Below are 17,509 nucleotides of genomic sequence, written 5' to 3'. Positions count from 1 at the left end.
CCAGGACGCAGGGGCCGTCTGTGTACTTCCGACCCCGCACATTTATATGCATGTATCCAGCCGCTTTCTTATTTTCAGGGTAGGGAAGGGGATGGTCCAAGGCTGCACAGATGGGGGGGAGGGGGCCGGAACCAAGCCTCTGATCCCCTGGGGCTACGCCCACTGGCCTCCCCCAGGCCTTCATTGGAGCGGCCAGGGGCTCAGGCAGCTCCTCCCCAGGATGTGGCCAGCGATGGGTGGGTGCCGGGCTTGGAGCTCCAGCCCTAGCAGGCCACACGGGAGGGAGCTTTATAGGAGAGGAGTTCCCCGGGGGAACCAGAACTTACTGTGGGAGCTGATGTACTCAGGGGACTTGCCCGGTCCCAGGGGAAGGGCCTCCTCATAGTAGTCCTCTGGCGGGGGCCTTTGGGGAAGCGGTGGAGGCAGGTCTGCTGCCTGAAGGGGGACAAAGGAGGCAGATAAGACCAAGAAAGCCAGGAGAGCAGAGGGAGCGGGTAGAGATGGGAAGGAGGCTGGGGCAGAGAGAGGCAGGAGCCCCAGGAGGCCGGCCGCAGTCTCTGAATGTGAGGCTGGAACTTCCGACAGAGTGGCAGGAGGGCCGAGGCGGGGAACCCTGAGGGTTTGCTAGCTCCTCTATTTCTTGCCCGACTTATTTCAGCATCAGGGCTTCTCGGTAAGATCTAGAAGTTTTGTGGAGTGCCACAGAGACGTAGTGAGGCTTTTGATTAGGTAAGCACATGCAGAATGATCAAAACCAGCTGTGAGTTCTGCAGTGCTCTGCAGCCACGTCTACACACCTGTGAGAGGAACAGCAGGACACGTCTGTGGAAGACACATTATCTAGTGAGGCAGCACGGCCTCATGGCTGGGAGGTTAGGCTCTGGGGCCAGGGCACCCCTGCTTCACCGGGATTAAGCTCTGTCACTTACTAGTTGTGGGCACTAACGTGTCGCTTACGCTAAGCCTCAGTTTCCTTACCTGTAAAATGGTGATAATGGGGTGCCAACCTCATTCCGTTATTGTGAGCATGTAAAGGACATAGTGAGTGGTCAACAACTGGTACCATTGGACGGTGATGGTGTTAGTGAATTACGCACTTGATGGAGAATGTTTGATGTGATTATGGGCCCCTTGCCTTAATTCCGTGGACATTGGCTGGGAACCCTAGATATGACCCAAACCTTTATTTATAAGTGAAAAACAGGCTCAGAAAGGGGAGGTGATTTGTCTAAGATCACACGGCAGCAGGAGGCGGGCAGAGGGCAAGAGCTTTCCCCACACTCCACGTTTATCATGGCAATCAGAGGTTGGGACAGGGAAAGTCCTTTGTGCCTGAACGGACAGATCAGTTCACCATGTCATCCCTGCTCAGCATGGGCACAGGGAGCACATCATGAGTCACTGAAATGTTCTCACAGCCTGTTTCTCCCCCTAGAACAGGGTCCTGCATAGCCAGGAGGGTCCCAGGCATTAAGAGGAGAGCTTTCCTGGCCACTTCAGAGGGACAGAGGGCTGGAGGGCCAGAGGATGTGAGAACCCAGGCCATGACTCACATGTCTCAGAGATGGGCTCTTGGCTGGCTCAGGGCTGGCTCCTTTGCAGGGCTCCCCGTCATCCTCTGGCATATCCCGGAGGTCGCTCAGGTCACAGTCTACCGAGGGGCAGGCCATTGGGGCAGAGAAAGCCAGGGATGAGCATGGGAGAATGGGAAGAAGCCTGGATCTGGTCTCAGGAGGCCTCTACCAACTCCTTCGTTGGAAACCCTGGGCAAGCGACTTTATTACTCTGAGACTCGGTCTTCCCCTCTGTTTACTAGTCCCAGTAATCCCTCGCCTTGCCTGTCTTCCAGGGTTAGCAAGAGGGCCAAATGAGATAATATCTCGTGTGGTACTTCAGAGATTTTCAAGAAGCAGGTTATGAAGGCACCGTGTCTTCCCTCAGTCTCTCTATCCCGGAAACTTTTACCTGACCTGCAGCTTTCTCAAAGCAGAACAGTGCTGTCTTCCCTCGGGATGGAGCAGGGGTCGCACATGCCCTGCCCGCAGCCCCGCGTGGCTGCTCCCATGCCCGTGGTGCCGCTGGCAGCCCCCCTTTCTGCTGGGGGGCAGGACGGCTCAACCCAGGGTTCAGGCGGCCACCACGAGTGGGTGTGAGCAGCAGGAGAGACAGGACCTCCCTTGGCCTGCGCGCTCCTCCCTACCTTCCCTAAGATCCCGGGGATGATTTCCTGTGACCAGAGTTTGACTAGACTTTCAGACCTGGCAGGTCCCAGAGAGGCCAAGGGACCTGCCCGAGGTGACTTGGCGTTGCAACGTTAGAGCCAGGCCCACGACTCATCTGAGGGCCCTTCTGGAGGCGGGGGCAGGAGGCTCACACACGCAGGGAGAGGACAGCTCCCAGCCGGGGTTGGGAGAGGGGGGCTTACCGAACTCTTCAAAGAGGGACTCCACGAAGCTGGGCCCGGAGTGGAGGTCCGCTGTGTTCACATACAGGTAGGAGACTTCCTTGGCTGTGAGGAGATGGGGAGCATGCCAGCGGTGAGGAGGGAGGGGATCTGAGGACGGCCAGGTGTCCCCCTCCCGCCGCTGGGACTCAAACCCGCTCAGGACGCGGCACCGTTGACAAAGCACGTGCACATCCTCAACAAGTTCCCTAGTTTTCAAAATCTGCTCTGATCTTTACAGCATCTCCTTCTTCAAGTGAAAGGCTGCTCGGAGTCCAGTGTAGAAAACAGAATAGAAGGCTGCTCTGGGGACGGCCAGGGGACAGGGCCAAGCATGGTTGGCAAACTGCCGCCCCTTCCACCCTCCCACAGTCCTGTGAGGACCGCTGATGACATCAGCCTGTTTTGTCACTGGAAGTGAGCCTCGGAGAGTCACCCAGTGGTGGCGCCCCCCATCACTCAGGCCCCCAGCATTGCGGGACTCAGTACAGCTTGTCGGACTTTACTGGGCTCTGGGCTGGCCTGGGGTGTCGAGAAAAGGCGGGAGTGGATGAGGAGGCCTTACTGCTGAGCAGACAGTGGGGCAGACCAGCTGTGGGGGCTAGTGGGAGGGGCATGACGCAAGCCACCGGGCCGGGGTACGCCTGGCAGAGGGCTGCGTGCGAGGCGTGTGCTGCGTGTGAATGTCGTGGGTGAGAGTACGTGGGGTGGGACAGATGGGCCGTGTGTCCCGTGTCACGTGAGTGCATATGTGAGAGCATGCTGGTGAGTGTGCGGCGTGTGTCACGTGAGAGGACATTTGTCACGGGTGTACTATGCCGGTGAGAATGTGCTGTGCACACGAGTGTGGTAGGCGGTGTGCGTGTGAGTGTGCGTGGCAGGTGCGTACGTGGCTTTAGTGGGTTGAGGATGGAGGGCTGCAGAGAGCACGGCCAGGGTGGAGAAGGAACAAAGCGGATGAGGACACCGGCCAGGCCGTGAAAGTGTCGCGTGCCACGCCGTGAGGCTTAGGCTGCCTCGTGCCACGGCCCCAGGGGAGTTCCTGAAGGTTCTTGAGGAGCCCGGGGCAGAGGGTGGATGGCTGACCTGGGAGGGGCTGCAGGCTCTGCAGGATGGAGGCCACAGCCATCTTCTTCTCCAGGGCCGTGTCGCTGAGGTACTCGTGGTCCAGGAGGCTGAGCAGCCCCGTGAGCTCGGGGAGCAGCTGCTCCAGGGCTGAGGAGGAAGCACAGCCAGGGCTCAGGGTCAGGATCCCGGCCCCGCCCCCACCCTCCCCAGGCCAGGGAAGTGGGGCCCGAGGGCAGGGCGGGTGCAACAGGGAGACCTCAGAAGCCCTCCCACAGCTGTCCCAGGGCTGGCCACCCGCCTCCCGAGAGAGAGCTCTGCTCAGTTAGCCATGACATTGCTCTGGGCCTCCCCGCTCCGCCTCAGACCTCATTCGGTCTTGGCCTGAGGCCTGACGCTCCCGGGTTCAGCCTGGCAACTCTGAGCACAGGTAGCCTGAGCAGAGGCTCTTAGGCCTGCCTTCGTCCCAGCATGCCCTTGGCTCTCCAGGCCCAGGGGTCCTTCCTCACTGTGGCTCGAGGCTCAGTACAGGTCCCAGGCGGGAGGCCCTGGCCATCCAGGACACAGGCAGGAAGGGAGCCTTCCTGTCCCATCAGTTCATACACTTCAATCTCTGGAACCTTCTGTTTCCGGTGCCTTGGTGGGAGCCAAACTAAACATTAACCCTTCCCACCCCAGGCCCCTAACCATTTTCACCAGTCTTTCCCTGCTTTACCAGCGTTTTTCAAACTTGAGTGTATAGAGGAATTACCTGGGGATCTCCTCGAAATGCAGAGGCTGGCTCAGGTCGGGGCGGGACCTGAGATTCTGCATTTCCAGTGAGCTCCTGGCCGATGCAGACACCACTGGTTGAGACCACACGGAGTTGCAAAACCTTACAGCACACGGTCCTTTAAAGACTGGAGCATGCCGCAGCCATGATATCATTGCTGTGTCCCCGTCCCAAACAGTAACTTGGGACTTGGTTCGCCTTAGACCAGCTTTGTACAGTAGTACTGTCCTGCTTTGCAACTTGCCAGTATTAGTGCAGAATACTAAAAGCCAACCATGTTGAACGATTCTTGTGAGCTGTGTGCTAAGCCTTTCATACTTATCACCTCATTTAAGTTTACTACCAAGCATTTTATGGCTCAGAGTGGTTAAATAACTCCTCCAGGGTCACACAGCCAGCGGAGCCTAGACCGGCCCTGGCTCCCTCCCTCACCTCTAACCACAGCACTAGATGGCCTTGCGGTATTTTCTATAACCCTACCAACAAATTTTGAGATCGGTCCCATGATCGCACCTACTTTTTAGAGGAAGAAACCCAGGCTCAGAGAAGAGACGTGTCTTGCTTGCAGTCACACAGAGGCCACCGAAGAGCCAGGCCTTCAGCTTATAGTCTCTGGACTCCCAGCCCCATGAGCTTCTCTCTACCCTGGGCCCTCCTAAGGAAACCACCAGACTCCGACTTACAGTTACAGGGTCTGGGTGTGTTAGACGGGCGATAACATTGTGCATAAGAGAGCCTGCCCTGGCTTCAAGTTCAGGTTCCATTCATTAATTGTGGGACCTTTGCAAGTTACTTAGCCTGTGACTCAGTTTCCTCCTCTATACAGGGGGTAATAATAGCACCTGCCTTGGAGGGTCGCTGAGAAGATTAATTAGGTCACGCATGAAAGTGCCTTGCCCTGTAGAGAGTAAACGCGCACCCCAAGTCGGCTCTTGCTTCTGCCCTTGTATTTGCCATGCCGATCTGTGCTGTGTGGGTCTCTAGGAGTGTCTGCTCCGGCAGCAGGCTGTGAGGCCCGAGACGGGGTAGACTGTTCTGGGAATCGCAACTTCCTTCACATCTAGTCTGGGGGCTGCTCAGCGCCGGTGCTGCATGTGTGTTCGATGAGAGAGGGCATGAGCAGATGACCATGCCAGGACTCCCTCCAGCCCAGGACTTTTTAAAAAATAGAATCATATGTATAGATAGTGGCACTTGGTGGAAAAAATGTGGTGGCCGTCTCTCTGTGGCATTCCGTCATCACCTTAGATGTGCCGGCAATGAGCCAGAGGCTGATCCCCTCAGCTGCCACCTCATGAGCTCTCTCTGCTGCTGGGCTCTGAGATAGGGGCTGTGCACGCCTCATCTGTGAGCAGGTCCTGCGGGGAGACCTGTGTTCCAGAGTGTTCCAGAAGAGGACTGAGGCCGGGGCACAGTGTGAAAGACGGGGAGCCAGGCTCAGTCCATGGGTTTGTGTGATTCCTAGCGCTGTGGAGTCGCACGATGCCAGAGGGCGCTCCTGGCCTCACAGCCCCAGTGCAAGGGACCTGGAGGCCCTGCGGCCTCCACAGTCCCAGCCCTGGCAGTGCCACCTGAGCAAGGCTTCTGGGTCGGTAGCTTTCTCACCTTGAAGTAGGAAACCACTTACAATCATAAAGTCATCTTAGGTAAACTGTGGCTGTTGCAAAGGAAATCTTTACAAATGGAATCACAGACCTCCCCGGCGCCCTCGTCAGAAACACCTCAAGTCAGTTAACTCGGTTCGAAGATATTTACTGAGCACTAATTATGTGCCACTTGGGGGATTTGAAAATAAATAAGATATTGTTCTAGTGCGTACGCTCCCTCCCTCTCTGTCTCTGTCTCTCTCTCTCACACACACACGGACCCACGCGCAATTACTCACGAGCAAGGCCGTGGTAAACGCTACTGGGAAGGCACCGCGGGGGACCACGGGAGCTTTCTCGTGGCCTGCAGCCATGGCTCCTATTTGAAAAGTCATGACATTGCTCTGCTATCATGTGGGAATGTCAAGGCTATGGGGGGCAGTGACTGTTGATCCCTCTGAAACTTTTTGGCATTGGGATTCCTTTGCACATTAGAAACTTATCAGGGACTCCAGAGAACTTCTGTTTTATGTGGGTCGTTGTTATCAATATTGACTGCATTAACAATTAAGGCTGAGAAAATTTTAAGCCACAGAACACACAGGCACACAAGCCAGGGCCTCCAGAGCTACCGTGTCATCACACACGACACAACCTCTGGAAAACTCCACTGCAGACAGAGACAGAATGGGAGTGAAAAAAAGGCATAATGGTTCTGAGTACTACATAAAAGTAGTTTTGACCTTCGGGACTCTCAGGAAACATCCCTAACCACACCTTTCTGAGAATCGCTGTCCTTCAATGATTGCTGTCTTGGCCCTGTGTCCATTCCTCCCTCCCTCTCTCCCCACCTCCCTCCTGCCCTTTCTGTCTCTCATTTCGCTCTGAGGTCCCAAAGATTTCTTCTGGCTGTTATCAGCCCGAGTTATCATGTGTGGCAGCATTCCTGCTTCTAAAAGCTCTCCTGCTTCTAATTTGAGGTTTGTTGCAATTGTTTCTAAAGTAAGAACAATTAGGTTCCGAGTGAGTTCTTTGCTTTGAGAAATGGGAGTTTTAATACCCAAGCTTTCTTCACAACCCTTTAAATTTTTTCCCTGATCATTCATGGGATGCCTAACATGGGACCCTGATTCTAAGTGTTCTTGTTGAATGGAGACGTGATCACAAAAGTCCAAACAGAGCAAAGGAGAAGGGGGAAACTGAGTGAACCTGGGAGAAGCAGATAGGCGGTGAGGAACTGCCCAGTGCCTGTGGTGGCGTCTGTAGCCTGGAAGGACCCGACAGGCAGCAGGTGGCCAAGGGAGAGTCCCACAGCGTTTCCCAAGTCGGCTGGCGGAGGGAGCGTGAACACGGGGGCGGTCTCAGCAAACAGGCGAGAACCCCTCCCCAGGGCAGAGCAGTGACTGTGTGCCGGGCCAGCAGGGCACACCCTCTCATTTCATGCTCATAAACTGCACAGGAGGGATGTAGTGTTGTGCTCTGTGCCCCACAAGGAAGGGAACGGAGGCTCAGAGAAGCGAGGCCACCCAGCCGCTAAGGGGTAGAGCCAGGCCTCGAGCCCAGGTCTGTCTGACTTCACAGTACACCCTGTGCTGGAATCTTCCATCAGAAAATGTAAGCTCAGAGCAGCGGAGGCCAGGCTGGGGCAGGGAGGAGGCAAATAGCCCCTCAAAACCCTTTTGCTGGGGGCTCTGGGCCATGACTTCGACAGGGTTCCTGACCCTGGTGTCCCTGCACTGGGTGGGTGGAAGACCCTTACTGGGGGGCTGAAATTCTTGCTCAGTGGGTCTCTAAGCACCGGGCCTGTTTGTGAACTTCAGAGCCCTAACTGTGAAGATCTCATAGAAGAAAAGCAAGCAGCTCAAAGCATCTACCCGACTTAACAGCAGGATCTCACTCCAGAGGCCCCTTATACCTAATGGGTATAAGAGGCCTTTCAGCCAGTGCGTGGCTCTTCGAAAGCAGTACGGAGCTCTCCTCCCAAAAGCTGGCTTCGGGGGCAATGGATGTGGCAGTGCCTTCCGTGGCAGCTTTGTCATTCATGCAGAGAACTGACCACAGGGTTTGAAACGATCGCAGAATTTAAGAGAAATCCTGTGTGTACAGTGCGTATGGCAAGTGGTTCTGCCAGGCCTCCAACAGACCGCCGGGACAGCAGCCTCAAATTTTAGCAAGAATAAGACTCCCCCAGGGGGTTGTTGGAAAGGCTGATTCCGCGACCTTCTACCTGGGCCTTCTGATTCCGTAGACCCTCTACGGAGACCCAAGATGCTGCATGTTAATAAATACTCCAGGTGATTCCAAGGTCCAACCGTTGAAAGCTACTCCGCCAGAAAACACATACTGGAAGGCACGTCCGTGAACGTAAGGAACGCGGGAAGGCCTTTCTCGTCTGCTAAGAAGTTATCATTAGACCTCACCCTTGAAATAACTGCAGGTGGGAGTAAGAGCTCGCACAGACTATAAATAGCCCGAGCATGGAAGCTTGCTGAGAAGAGCGCGGGGCTTGGGGCCCTGGGGTCAGACATCGCCCTGCGACTCTGGAACCGCACTTCCGAGCTGTAGCAAGACGGCATGCTGGAAAGCTCTGAGCCCTGGCCTTCTCGTCCAGCGCGTGAGAACGAGGGGAGGCCAACCCCGATGCTGGCTGAGCGAGGCGGTCCTGTCTGCGAAGCACCGGGTCTTCGGGGCTGGGGCCTGCACTCAGCCAGGGCCGCATTAGCGTGAGGTCTGCTCTCTCCTAACCCTCCCCGGAACCCAACCCAGCTGCCTCACGAGCACCCCTCAGGTAGGATTCGGCGACGGATCTGCCATAGTTGTGTAACAAGCTCCGTGAGGACAGGGACAGGGTCTCAGTCCTAGTAGCTGTCCGATCAGCATTTATTTAGTGCACATGGTGATTTTGATGACCTGGGCCAACCTTCTCACGCAGAGATGTGAGAAGCGGAGGTCCAAGAGCTTATCTGACTTAGCTATGGTCAGCCAATTGAAAATCAAAGGCCCTCGTGTTAAATTCACGCAGAGCTTGCTAGTTAGCGGAGTCATCAAAGAGTGGCCAAGAGCTCGGGCTGTGCACCATCTGGCCCCTCCTAGCTTGGCCGTCTTCCAGCTGGGGCCCCGGGGAAATTTCTGAACTCGTCCAAGCTCCCCGATCTTTATCTGCAGGCTGTGGGGGTAATCACACTAACTGCTTCACACGGTCAGTGTAAAGATGAAAGGAAGCCACGCACAGGGGGCTCCGGGCACTGGACAGGTGCCTCACCATTCATGTGTGACCTCCAGAGAGTTTCGGGTGCAGGGGCACAAGGGAGGGGAGGGAGAGGGTGTCTGGGACAAGAGGACACGGGGACTCTGCAAGCCTCACCACACGGACAGTTCATAGCTCTGGGCCTGACACTGAGCTCAGGGTGGCTATGGCAGTAGGAGGTGGTATAACCCCTTCCCGCAGGGGGCTCATACCCCAAGGACCCCCCCCCCCATACTAGATGAGAGGATATCTTTCAGCTGGAGGGGAATCCTGTCCCTGCTGCCCGCAGTCAGGAAGGATCTCCTTCGCCAATTCCTAACCCGCCCCCCGCCCCTCATCTTCACTCCTGGTCCAGGTCCTGTCTGCTTTCTGAGGACAGACTGGGGCATCGGGACAGCATTATCCTGTATGTCTACAGTTTATTTAGAACCACGAATACATTTCATTGATCTTGTTTGGTTTAGCTGAGCCTTAGGGAGGTACAGTGAATTCCAGGGAGGAAAAAAAAACACAGGAAGAAATGGTTTAATCACTGTTTATAAAACTTCAATCTTTCACTAAGTGGGACAGACAGGCTCGGAAACCCAAGATGGTTGATAATTGTTCTTTGGGATGCAAAAAAGTTTGCCAAATAAAGTTAGAAAACTATTTTAAAATATATTTAAGATTAGACCACTAAGTGCTGATTTGGTACTGGTGAATACCCAACTAAGACTAAGATCAGTTTTCCCTCTGCTCCTCCACCCTCCCCACTTACTTTAAATCAAAATGAGATGGCAAGGAGCAGAAAATAAGCCACTGGCAAAAAGCCCTGTTACTTGCTCCCAGGATGGCAAACCCCCAGGCAGCATGAATGAAGCTTTCAAGCCAAAGGCCTTTATCATAGTTGGCAGGGGTTCTAACGCGAAGGCTGGATTTATCTAGAGATCTCACAGGTAAAGAGTCTAATTTCCATAACAAAAGAGAAGTGAATAATTAACCTTCTGCAAACCACAGGAATAATAAACCCTGTTTTGTCACCTACCTAGTCAGCCTCGTAGACGCCCTGACTTGCGGTCTCATTCCTGGGCAACCTTCAGACTCTGGAATTTACAAAAATGCTTGGAAACAGCTTGCAAGTTACAACGTCATTAAATGTAAAGCAGTGGGAAGAAATATAATTTCTCTTTCCCCCATCTTCCTTAATTGACAAGACTCTTTAGGACAAAGTTAACTCATCCTTCTTTGTTTTCAAAGTCAGAGAACATGCAACAAGCATGACTCAAAAATGGAAAATAGAAAAGTTGTCAGTATGTGGTGTTTACAAAGGGCTTACATGTTTTGTTTACTCAAATTTTCTTTCTTATTTTCCAAACAGTAAAATAACCCAATTTCCAGCCCATAAAGGCTCCTGAGCTGGAGAAAGTACCAGTGCGTTACTTTAAAAATTTTTGATCATGATTTGAGAGATCACTTTCTGTATCCTGTGCTTTAACAAGCTCTCACAGTAATGACGTATGACCCCATTGTAGGGCGGAGAGGCAAGGCACCCTGGAAAGGAAAGCAGTTCACTTAGCAGGTGTGACTTCAATGTTTGGGTGGGGGGAAGGGAAGGAAGAGGAACCCTTTCCTGTGGCCTTCCAACTCTGCAGGCCCTTCCAGAGAGACTTCCCTCCTGGCTGCCTTCATGCTCCTTTCCTCGGCCTCTTAACCCAGGGCCTTTGCATATGCTGTTCCTTCCGCTTGTCAGAACTCCCTTCTCCTGCCAAACAGTGATGCCCTCTTCAGCTCTCTACTCACTCATGATAGCCTTAGGGAAGTTTCCCGTGTCTTCTCCATCACATCTGTCCCCCTATTTTACACTATGATAGCATCACTCTCTCTGGGGTATGTGCCGTGGTGAAATGTTACATTTAACTATGCATTTCTTCAATTAACATCAACTTCCCCCACTTAAGCCTCAACTCCTTGAGGGCAGGAATAGCACCAGCTTTTGCTAGTCCTTGACACAGAGTACACGCTTAAGTTATTTGTGGAATGAATGAATGAATTCTTGAAGCAAACTTTAGAGTTGATAGTCTAGCAGTGAATGTGGTTTAAAAGCCATGTCTATAATAGTGGATCAGCATCGTAAAAAGATGCTTAAAAAAAGAAAGAAAGAAAGAAAAAAACACCAGGTAACAATAGTCCTGGGGAACAGAAGGAAGCAGAAGCCCAATTTCCTACTTGGCTAAGCTCCCCAAACCCTATCTGGTTGAGCTTGTATCCCTTGTGTGAATACGGCTGCCAACAGATTCAGTGATGCACGCCTTGCAGTCGGCGGATTTTAATCCTAACATAGAAATTGGGAAATAATAATGAGCAACATATATTAGGCACCCCAAACTCCTTGAGTTCAAGTCCTGTCTCCTCCACAATCCCCTCCCCCATTGCCCAGCCGTGCACCTTCGGGACACTTACATTACACCCCGTGCCTCATGTACGTCATCGGTGACCTATGAGCCTATGTACCCATCAGTGGGAATGAGCCCTAGTGCATGAAAATGTGCCTAGTACAGTGCCGGGCACATAGTAGGTTCTCAATAAATGTTGGCTGTGTACATTACTTTCATTGTTATTCTGTGTCACCCTCTGCTTGAAAAGATTTACATGTATTACTTACACAATTTAATTCTTCTTCTTCTTTTTTAAAAATGATTTTATTCACGTATTTGACAGAAAGAGAAGCACCAGTAGGCAGAGTGGCGGGCAAAGCGAGAAGCAGGCTCTCCGCTGAGCCGGGAGCCCGACATGGGGCTTGATCCCAGGACCCTGGGATCATGACCTGAGCTGAAGGCAGATGCTTAACCAACTGATCCACCCAGCTGTCCCTACACAATTTAATTCTTATGACAAGGTGGGCCAGCCCCAATTCACAGAACTGCAGATTGCAGGACAGCAAGAACAGGGAGGAGCTTTTCAGTGATGTTCACCCCAGTGGTCCCTCACGGCACTGCTCCTGGCTTGCCGGCTCTGGGTTAACTCTGCCCAGAGGCCCCCACCTACCTACAGGCGAGGCCTGCAGAACTGCCCCCTCACTTTGCGGGTGCAGACATCTCTCCTTCCCCTGTGCACAGTCTCTTCCACGTTGCTGCAAATCTACCTATGGGGGGCCTCGGGGACATCTCACTTCCTCCGAATTCAGAAGCACTTCACTCGGAGCCCAAGTGAAGGCCAAACGGGGCACAATGGCGGAGGGAACCGTGCTGGTCGGACCAGCATTGTTGGTCACTAAAACAAACACTTCCTGTTGTCCCAGAGTGTTTGGGGAAGACCATGGTTCATGTGGGCTGGAAAAGAATGAAAAAGGAGCAGCAGAGAACCCCAGCTTCAAAGCCAATGCCTTGGTGCTGACTGCTTTCCAGGAGTTAAATATAGCCCCTGGGTGAGGGAGGGCCGGGGGAGGTCACCTTGGAAGGCTTTTGTGTGTGTGTTCTTAGCCCATGCCGGAAACTCAAGATCCTTTATGCTGAAGAGAATAGGGCTGGTTTGACTCCACAGGCCAGAAGCACAGAATCCTAAGGGAGGGAGGTGGGAAGGAAGAGGGGGTGGACTTGGGGGTTTGGTCTGAGAGGACTGGTTTGGGGCCAGGCCTCCCATCTGCTAGTGCAGAATTTGGGGTAAGGCGCTCAACCCCTCTGAGCGTCACCTTCCGCTTCTGTAAGGAGGGGCCCAGGAGGCCCATGTGTCAGTTCATGTGAGGAAGAAAAGGGTCTGTAAACCGTGGGGATCATTATTAGGGATGCTAGGGTAGCACACTTCTCTGATCTACTGTTAGTTCAGGAAGACAGGGAGGCTGGAGGTCAGGGAGGTCACAGGTCAGTTGGGAAGCAGGTCATGGGGGCCTTTAATGGGTCTCTCTTGGTAGGAGCCAGCCAAGGGTGACAGGCTCAGGGAAGCCCTGCATCTTAAATGGCCTTTCTAGCAGCAGTTCTGCCCAGGCCCCTCCATCCACCAGCAGAGCCCTCGTTCTGCGCACCTGGTGTCCCAGCCCTGGGCCACCAGGGAAGCCATTTCCAGACAGGAGGGGGTGGGGCAAGCCACTGACTTCCGAGGAAATAGCTTTTGGCTGTGGGACTGGGCTCTCCCAGAATTGTTCCTTTGTCTGCAGATTCCTCCCTGTTTAGCTCACAAAGGAAATGGTTCCAGGAGGAAGTGGAAAACTGTGACCCACACACGCTCACCCCCCGCCCCCTGCACAAGATGGCAGCTGCTTCCGTCTGAGGCAGTCTGCACCATCTCCTTCATCAGACGCACAGGAGGCAGAAGCAGTCCTGGGAGGGGCCTGGGATACCCGATGATAAAAGCAGGTAGTATTTTTAAGCTCTTAAGTGATGTTTCAGATGTTGTTCCAAGCACTTTGTCTAGATGACCTCACTTAATTCTCAAAATGACCCTGTGAGGTAAATACTGTTTTCACACATGAACCAAATGAGGCTGAGAGATGCCCAGTTGTTTGTCTAAAGGCACACAGCCAGCAGAACCCAGATTCAAACCTAGACCTAACTCTACAGCCTAAGCTTCCAGTTGCTGCATTGTAATAGCTTCTGGCCTTCTTCTTCTAACGGGGGTGCTCTACCCCCAAAGCTTGCTGGAACCAGCAGTGAGCGCCTCAGGACTTTTCCCACTGGTGTCCATTCACAGGATGGGTGCCTGGCCTGAGGCCTAGATGGGACGGGGCTTTCTGCTTCTGAGAAGTTTGAGTTTGAGGACCCATCCCACCAATAGCCTGGGCAGACACGGACATCTGGGTAGGGGTGTGCAGATAATGCAGTTAATAATAAAGATATCCAAGAACGACATGAACATTTATTGAATGCTTCCCACAAGCTGCGCACTGTGCCTGATGCTTTTATTTCTTTTTATAAATAGAACTTCAGGGGGTGCCTGGGTGGCTCAGTCGGGCATCCGACTCTTGGTTTCTGCTCAGGTCATGATCTCATGGGTTGTGGGATCAAGCCCTGAATCGAGCCCGCCATCGGGCTCTGGGCTTCATGCTGGGGAGGGAGTCCGCTTGAAGATTCTCTCCCTCGGTCCCTTCCCCAACTCATGCACGTTTCCCTGACCCTCTAAAATAAATAAATAAAATCTTTAAAAAAAATAAATAGAACTTCAAGTGGATAAGAATTGAGTTAATCCTGACCCTTGCTTCATGAAACACTGTCTTCACTGATTCAAGCATGCTCCACTTCTATTTACTTATTTATTTATAGAATTCTTTATTTTTGCTAATGGAGTAGGGGCCCACAAATCTACCATTCAAGGCAAAAGCCGGGGTCCAGACAATATCCTACATCTAACTACGATCCCATGCTCGTTGCCTCTGCTACCTAGTCTAATGGCCATCCTGACGGCGGTGTTTGTCACATCCTTGCTTTCCCTTATATGTAGTGTCATTGCAACTAGATATAGCCACAAAAACTTAAAAAAAAATCTGTAGTTGTTTCTAACTTTATTAAAAGGGTATAGAATGCCATAGGTAATCCTTTGTGACTTTTTCTTTACTATTATCCTGCTAAAATATGCCCACACTGTTGTCTGTCACTGTGTTCATTCATTGTGCTGTATGATATTCCATTACTGGAATGTTCTCTGCGGCCACATGCTGTGCCTATTACTTCATTTAATCTTTGCGGGAGCCCTATAGGAGCTCTTCTTATCCCGGTTCTACTGACAAGAAACTGAGGCCTTCAGAGGCTAATGAACTTTCTGGAGGTCCCAAGTGCCAGGTTTGACTCGTTCTGGCCTCCCACTGTCCACTGTATTTCAGTGTAGAGGAAAGAACACAGGATCTAGAACCAAAAGCTCGGGGCACAAGCCCCAGCTCCACACTTACTGGCTGTGTGACCCTGGACTAGGTGCTGCATGTCTCTGAGCCTCGATTTCCTTGCCATTAGAGTGGAGCAATGACAGGTTCCCTACTTACTTCTCATGCCTGTTGTGAGATTCAAATCCGACCGTGTCTGTGAAAAGTGAGAGCACTGAAGTGTTGTCAATCAGTAAATTGTGATTATTAGTATATATGCCATGTGTTCCCCCCTCTCCCCAAACAAGCAACACAACCTCTGTAGGATTCAAGAGATGAGACTGAAGAACCGCATCCCCACTCTGAAGGTGAAGGATTAAGTGACAGCCCACAGAAACCTCAGTGTGAGAAAAGAACCAGAAAATCATCAGTCGACGCCTCAGGCTGCATTACTAGGAACATACTATGTATTTATCCTTGTTACATCCAATGGCATTTTTTTTTAAAGTTACTTTTTACTATTTCTTACCTATTTTCACTATCTGAGACTCCCCCCCACCCCCCACCCCGGTGCTCTTTGTTCATGGTATTTCCTCTGCATGGCGTGTTCTCTAACTGCTGCCAAATACTGACTGTCTGACCTTGGGCAAGTTACTTAACTTCACTGTGTGTCCTCATCTGCAAAATGGGGATAATGGTCATACCCACCCCGTACAAAGGGATGCAAGCATCACCTGTGGCTTAGCCTAGCCATTCTACGTGGGGGTTGTTGTGCGGACCCAGGGGAGTACTGTTCGGTCTTAGAGCAATTCCTGATGTGTACCAAGTTGACTCATTGTTATTTAAAATCTCTCATACTCCCCAGATAGTGCCCACTCATCTTTCAAGGGTTGGTTGAGGTGCCACTTCCTCCAGGAGGGCTGTCCTGCTTTCCTAGACAGGCGAGGTCATCCTGTTATACCCTCCGGAGCAGATCACTTGTTCAATATCCTTCTTCGTTAGACTGTGAACCATGAGGGTAGAGCTGGTGCCTGATTCAGCATGTGCCGCTGTTGCCCAGGGCTCAGCACAGTAATGGGTACACGGCAGGTGCACTGGGGACACATTAACTGACAACCCAGAATTCAGAGAAGGACCACAGACTAGGGAGAAGACTAGGTAAGTCTCACCTAGGACCACTGCCTCCAAGAGCAGAAGGGTTCATGGGGGAGGGGGGGAGTAAATCTGTCCCCTGGGGTCCTGGGGGCACTGGAGGGTAGACCTGGACCAGTGGGTGGTAGCTCAAGACGCACTAACTACAGAAATCTGAACTAAGAAGAGAGGCAGATGTCCCTTCCAAGAGGGGCCGAGCCCCACTGGGACAGCCCTTTGGCAGGGAGGTGGGGAGAGGGTCAGTACAGTGGGGAGGTGAGACACCGGGCCAAGTGGGGTGAGAAACACCCAGAGTCAAACCTGGGATTTGCCTTCCTGAGCCTAGAGACCCCACAGAGATGACGTCACCTGAGTTGTGTCATCTGTGACCCCGAGACCATGAGAGTGCTCCGCTCAGAGGTCGTGGTGAGCAGGAAGGGAGGTAGCAGATGGAGGCCTGAAACTGTGCCAACACCTGAGTCCTTCTGTGAAGGCTGGTTGGTGGTGTCAGCCATCACAGGGGACACAAGCATCACCTGGGGCTTAGCCTAGCCGGTCCAGGTGGGGGGCTAAGGTCACGCCCACAATGCCCTCCCTGACTACGACCAGGCGGGAAGCCCCTCCTCCCTCTGTCCCTCCCTTCCCTCCCCTGCCTGCAGAAACCTCCCACTGCCAACTCTGGATTGGATGCCGACCAGGTGCCTGGGGCTCCAGTCCATGAGGAGCCCAGCCATCCTGGGGCAGGCTCTGCCAGACCCTGGGGCTGCTTCCTGCCTCCAGGGCTGGGGTGAGGCTCCAAGAAAGTGATGGCGGAAGGTCCTGGGGATGGGGGTCTTGAACTGCGGAGAGCTCCAGAAGAAGCCCTCTGCTTCCACGTTAGACCAGCAATTCTACACAATTAACTCTATTTGAAAATGGATAGACTCTGAAGCTTTATGTTTCCCTGTTCTTAACTAAACACGGAGGTGAGTTAATGTTATCCAGTCTGCTGCTCGTGTCCACTTCTGAACTGCTCACCTCCTTCCAGTCTCTCCCTTCCCGCTGTCACACGAGCTCACTGCTGCCTCTTACAATTTCCCCCAATGGCAACACTTAAAGACCCCGCTCCTGCTCACACCCGGCCAGCTGATAGCTCCCCAGGGCCCCGTCGCCAGTTTCCTCTGTGACACGGATGATGAGAGACCTTCACACTGCTCCCTACGGCTTATCCCCAGTTCCCCTGTCACTCCATCCCTTCCCAGGATGGGTGGGCCAGAAGCCAGAAGCCAGAAGCCAGAAGCCAGAAGCCAGATGCAAAGCGGCACACAGGGAACTTGGATTCCATTCTAATTCATTAAAAGGCGATCATTTACGAACCCGTATTTTAAGTATTAGGCATTATTTTTTTTAACTGAATGCTTCCTATGTGCTGAGTGCTTTCCTTGCATGAAACCAATGATCCCTGTAGGGAGACAGGAGATTGTGATCTCCGTTTTTAGTTGCAAAACTGAGCGCCAGGGGA

The 17,509-nt window shown here is 52.7% G+C and overlaps 1 protein-coding gene across 1 annotated transcript in view; it reads right to left on the bottom strand.

Annotated features, from left to right (window-relative positions):
• AFAP1L1 (actin filament associated protein 1 like 1) overlaps positions 1-17,509 on the bottom strand; it is a 59,222-nt gene that overhangs the window by 29,501 nt on the left and 12,212 nt on the right. The window contains exons 2-5 of the mRNA XM_026510727.4: positions 3,530-3,658; positions 2,426-2,509; positions 1,554-1,651; positions 327-435 (exon numbers count right to left, since the gene is read on the bottom strand). Coding sequence (XP_026366512.1) covers positions 327-435; positions 1,554-1,651; positions 2,426-2,509; positions 3,530-3,658 — 420 coding nt within the window. The remainder of the gene's footprint in view (positions 1-326; positions 436-1,553; positions 1,652-2,425; positions 2,510-3,529; positions 3,659-17,509) is intronic.

Source organism: Ursus arctos, unplaced genomic scaffold, assembly GCF_023065955.2.
Source record: "Ursus arctos isolate Adak ecotype North America unplaced genomic scaffold, UrsArc2.0 scaffold_15, whole genome shotgun sequence".
Classification (NCBI taxonomy): Eukaryota; Metazoa; Chordata; class Mammalia; order Carnivora; family Ursidae; genus Ursus; species Ursus arctos.
Note: the sequence above shows the minus strand (reverse complement) of the source record. Positions and strands in the feature narration are given on the sequence as shown.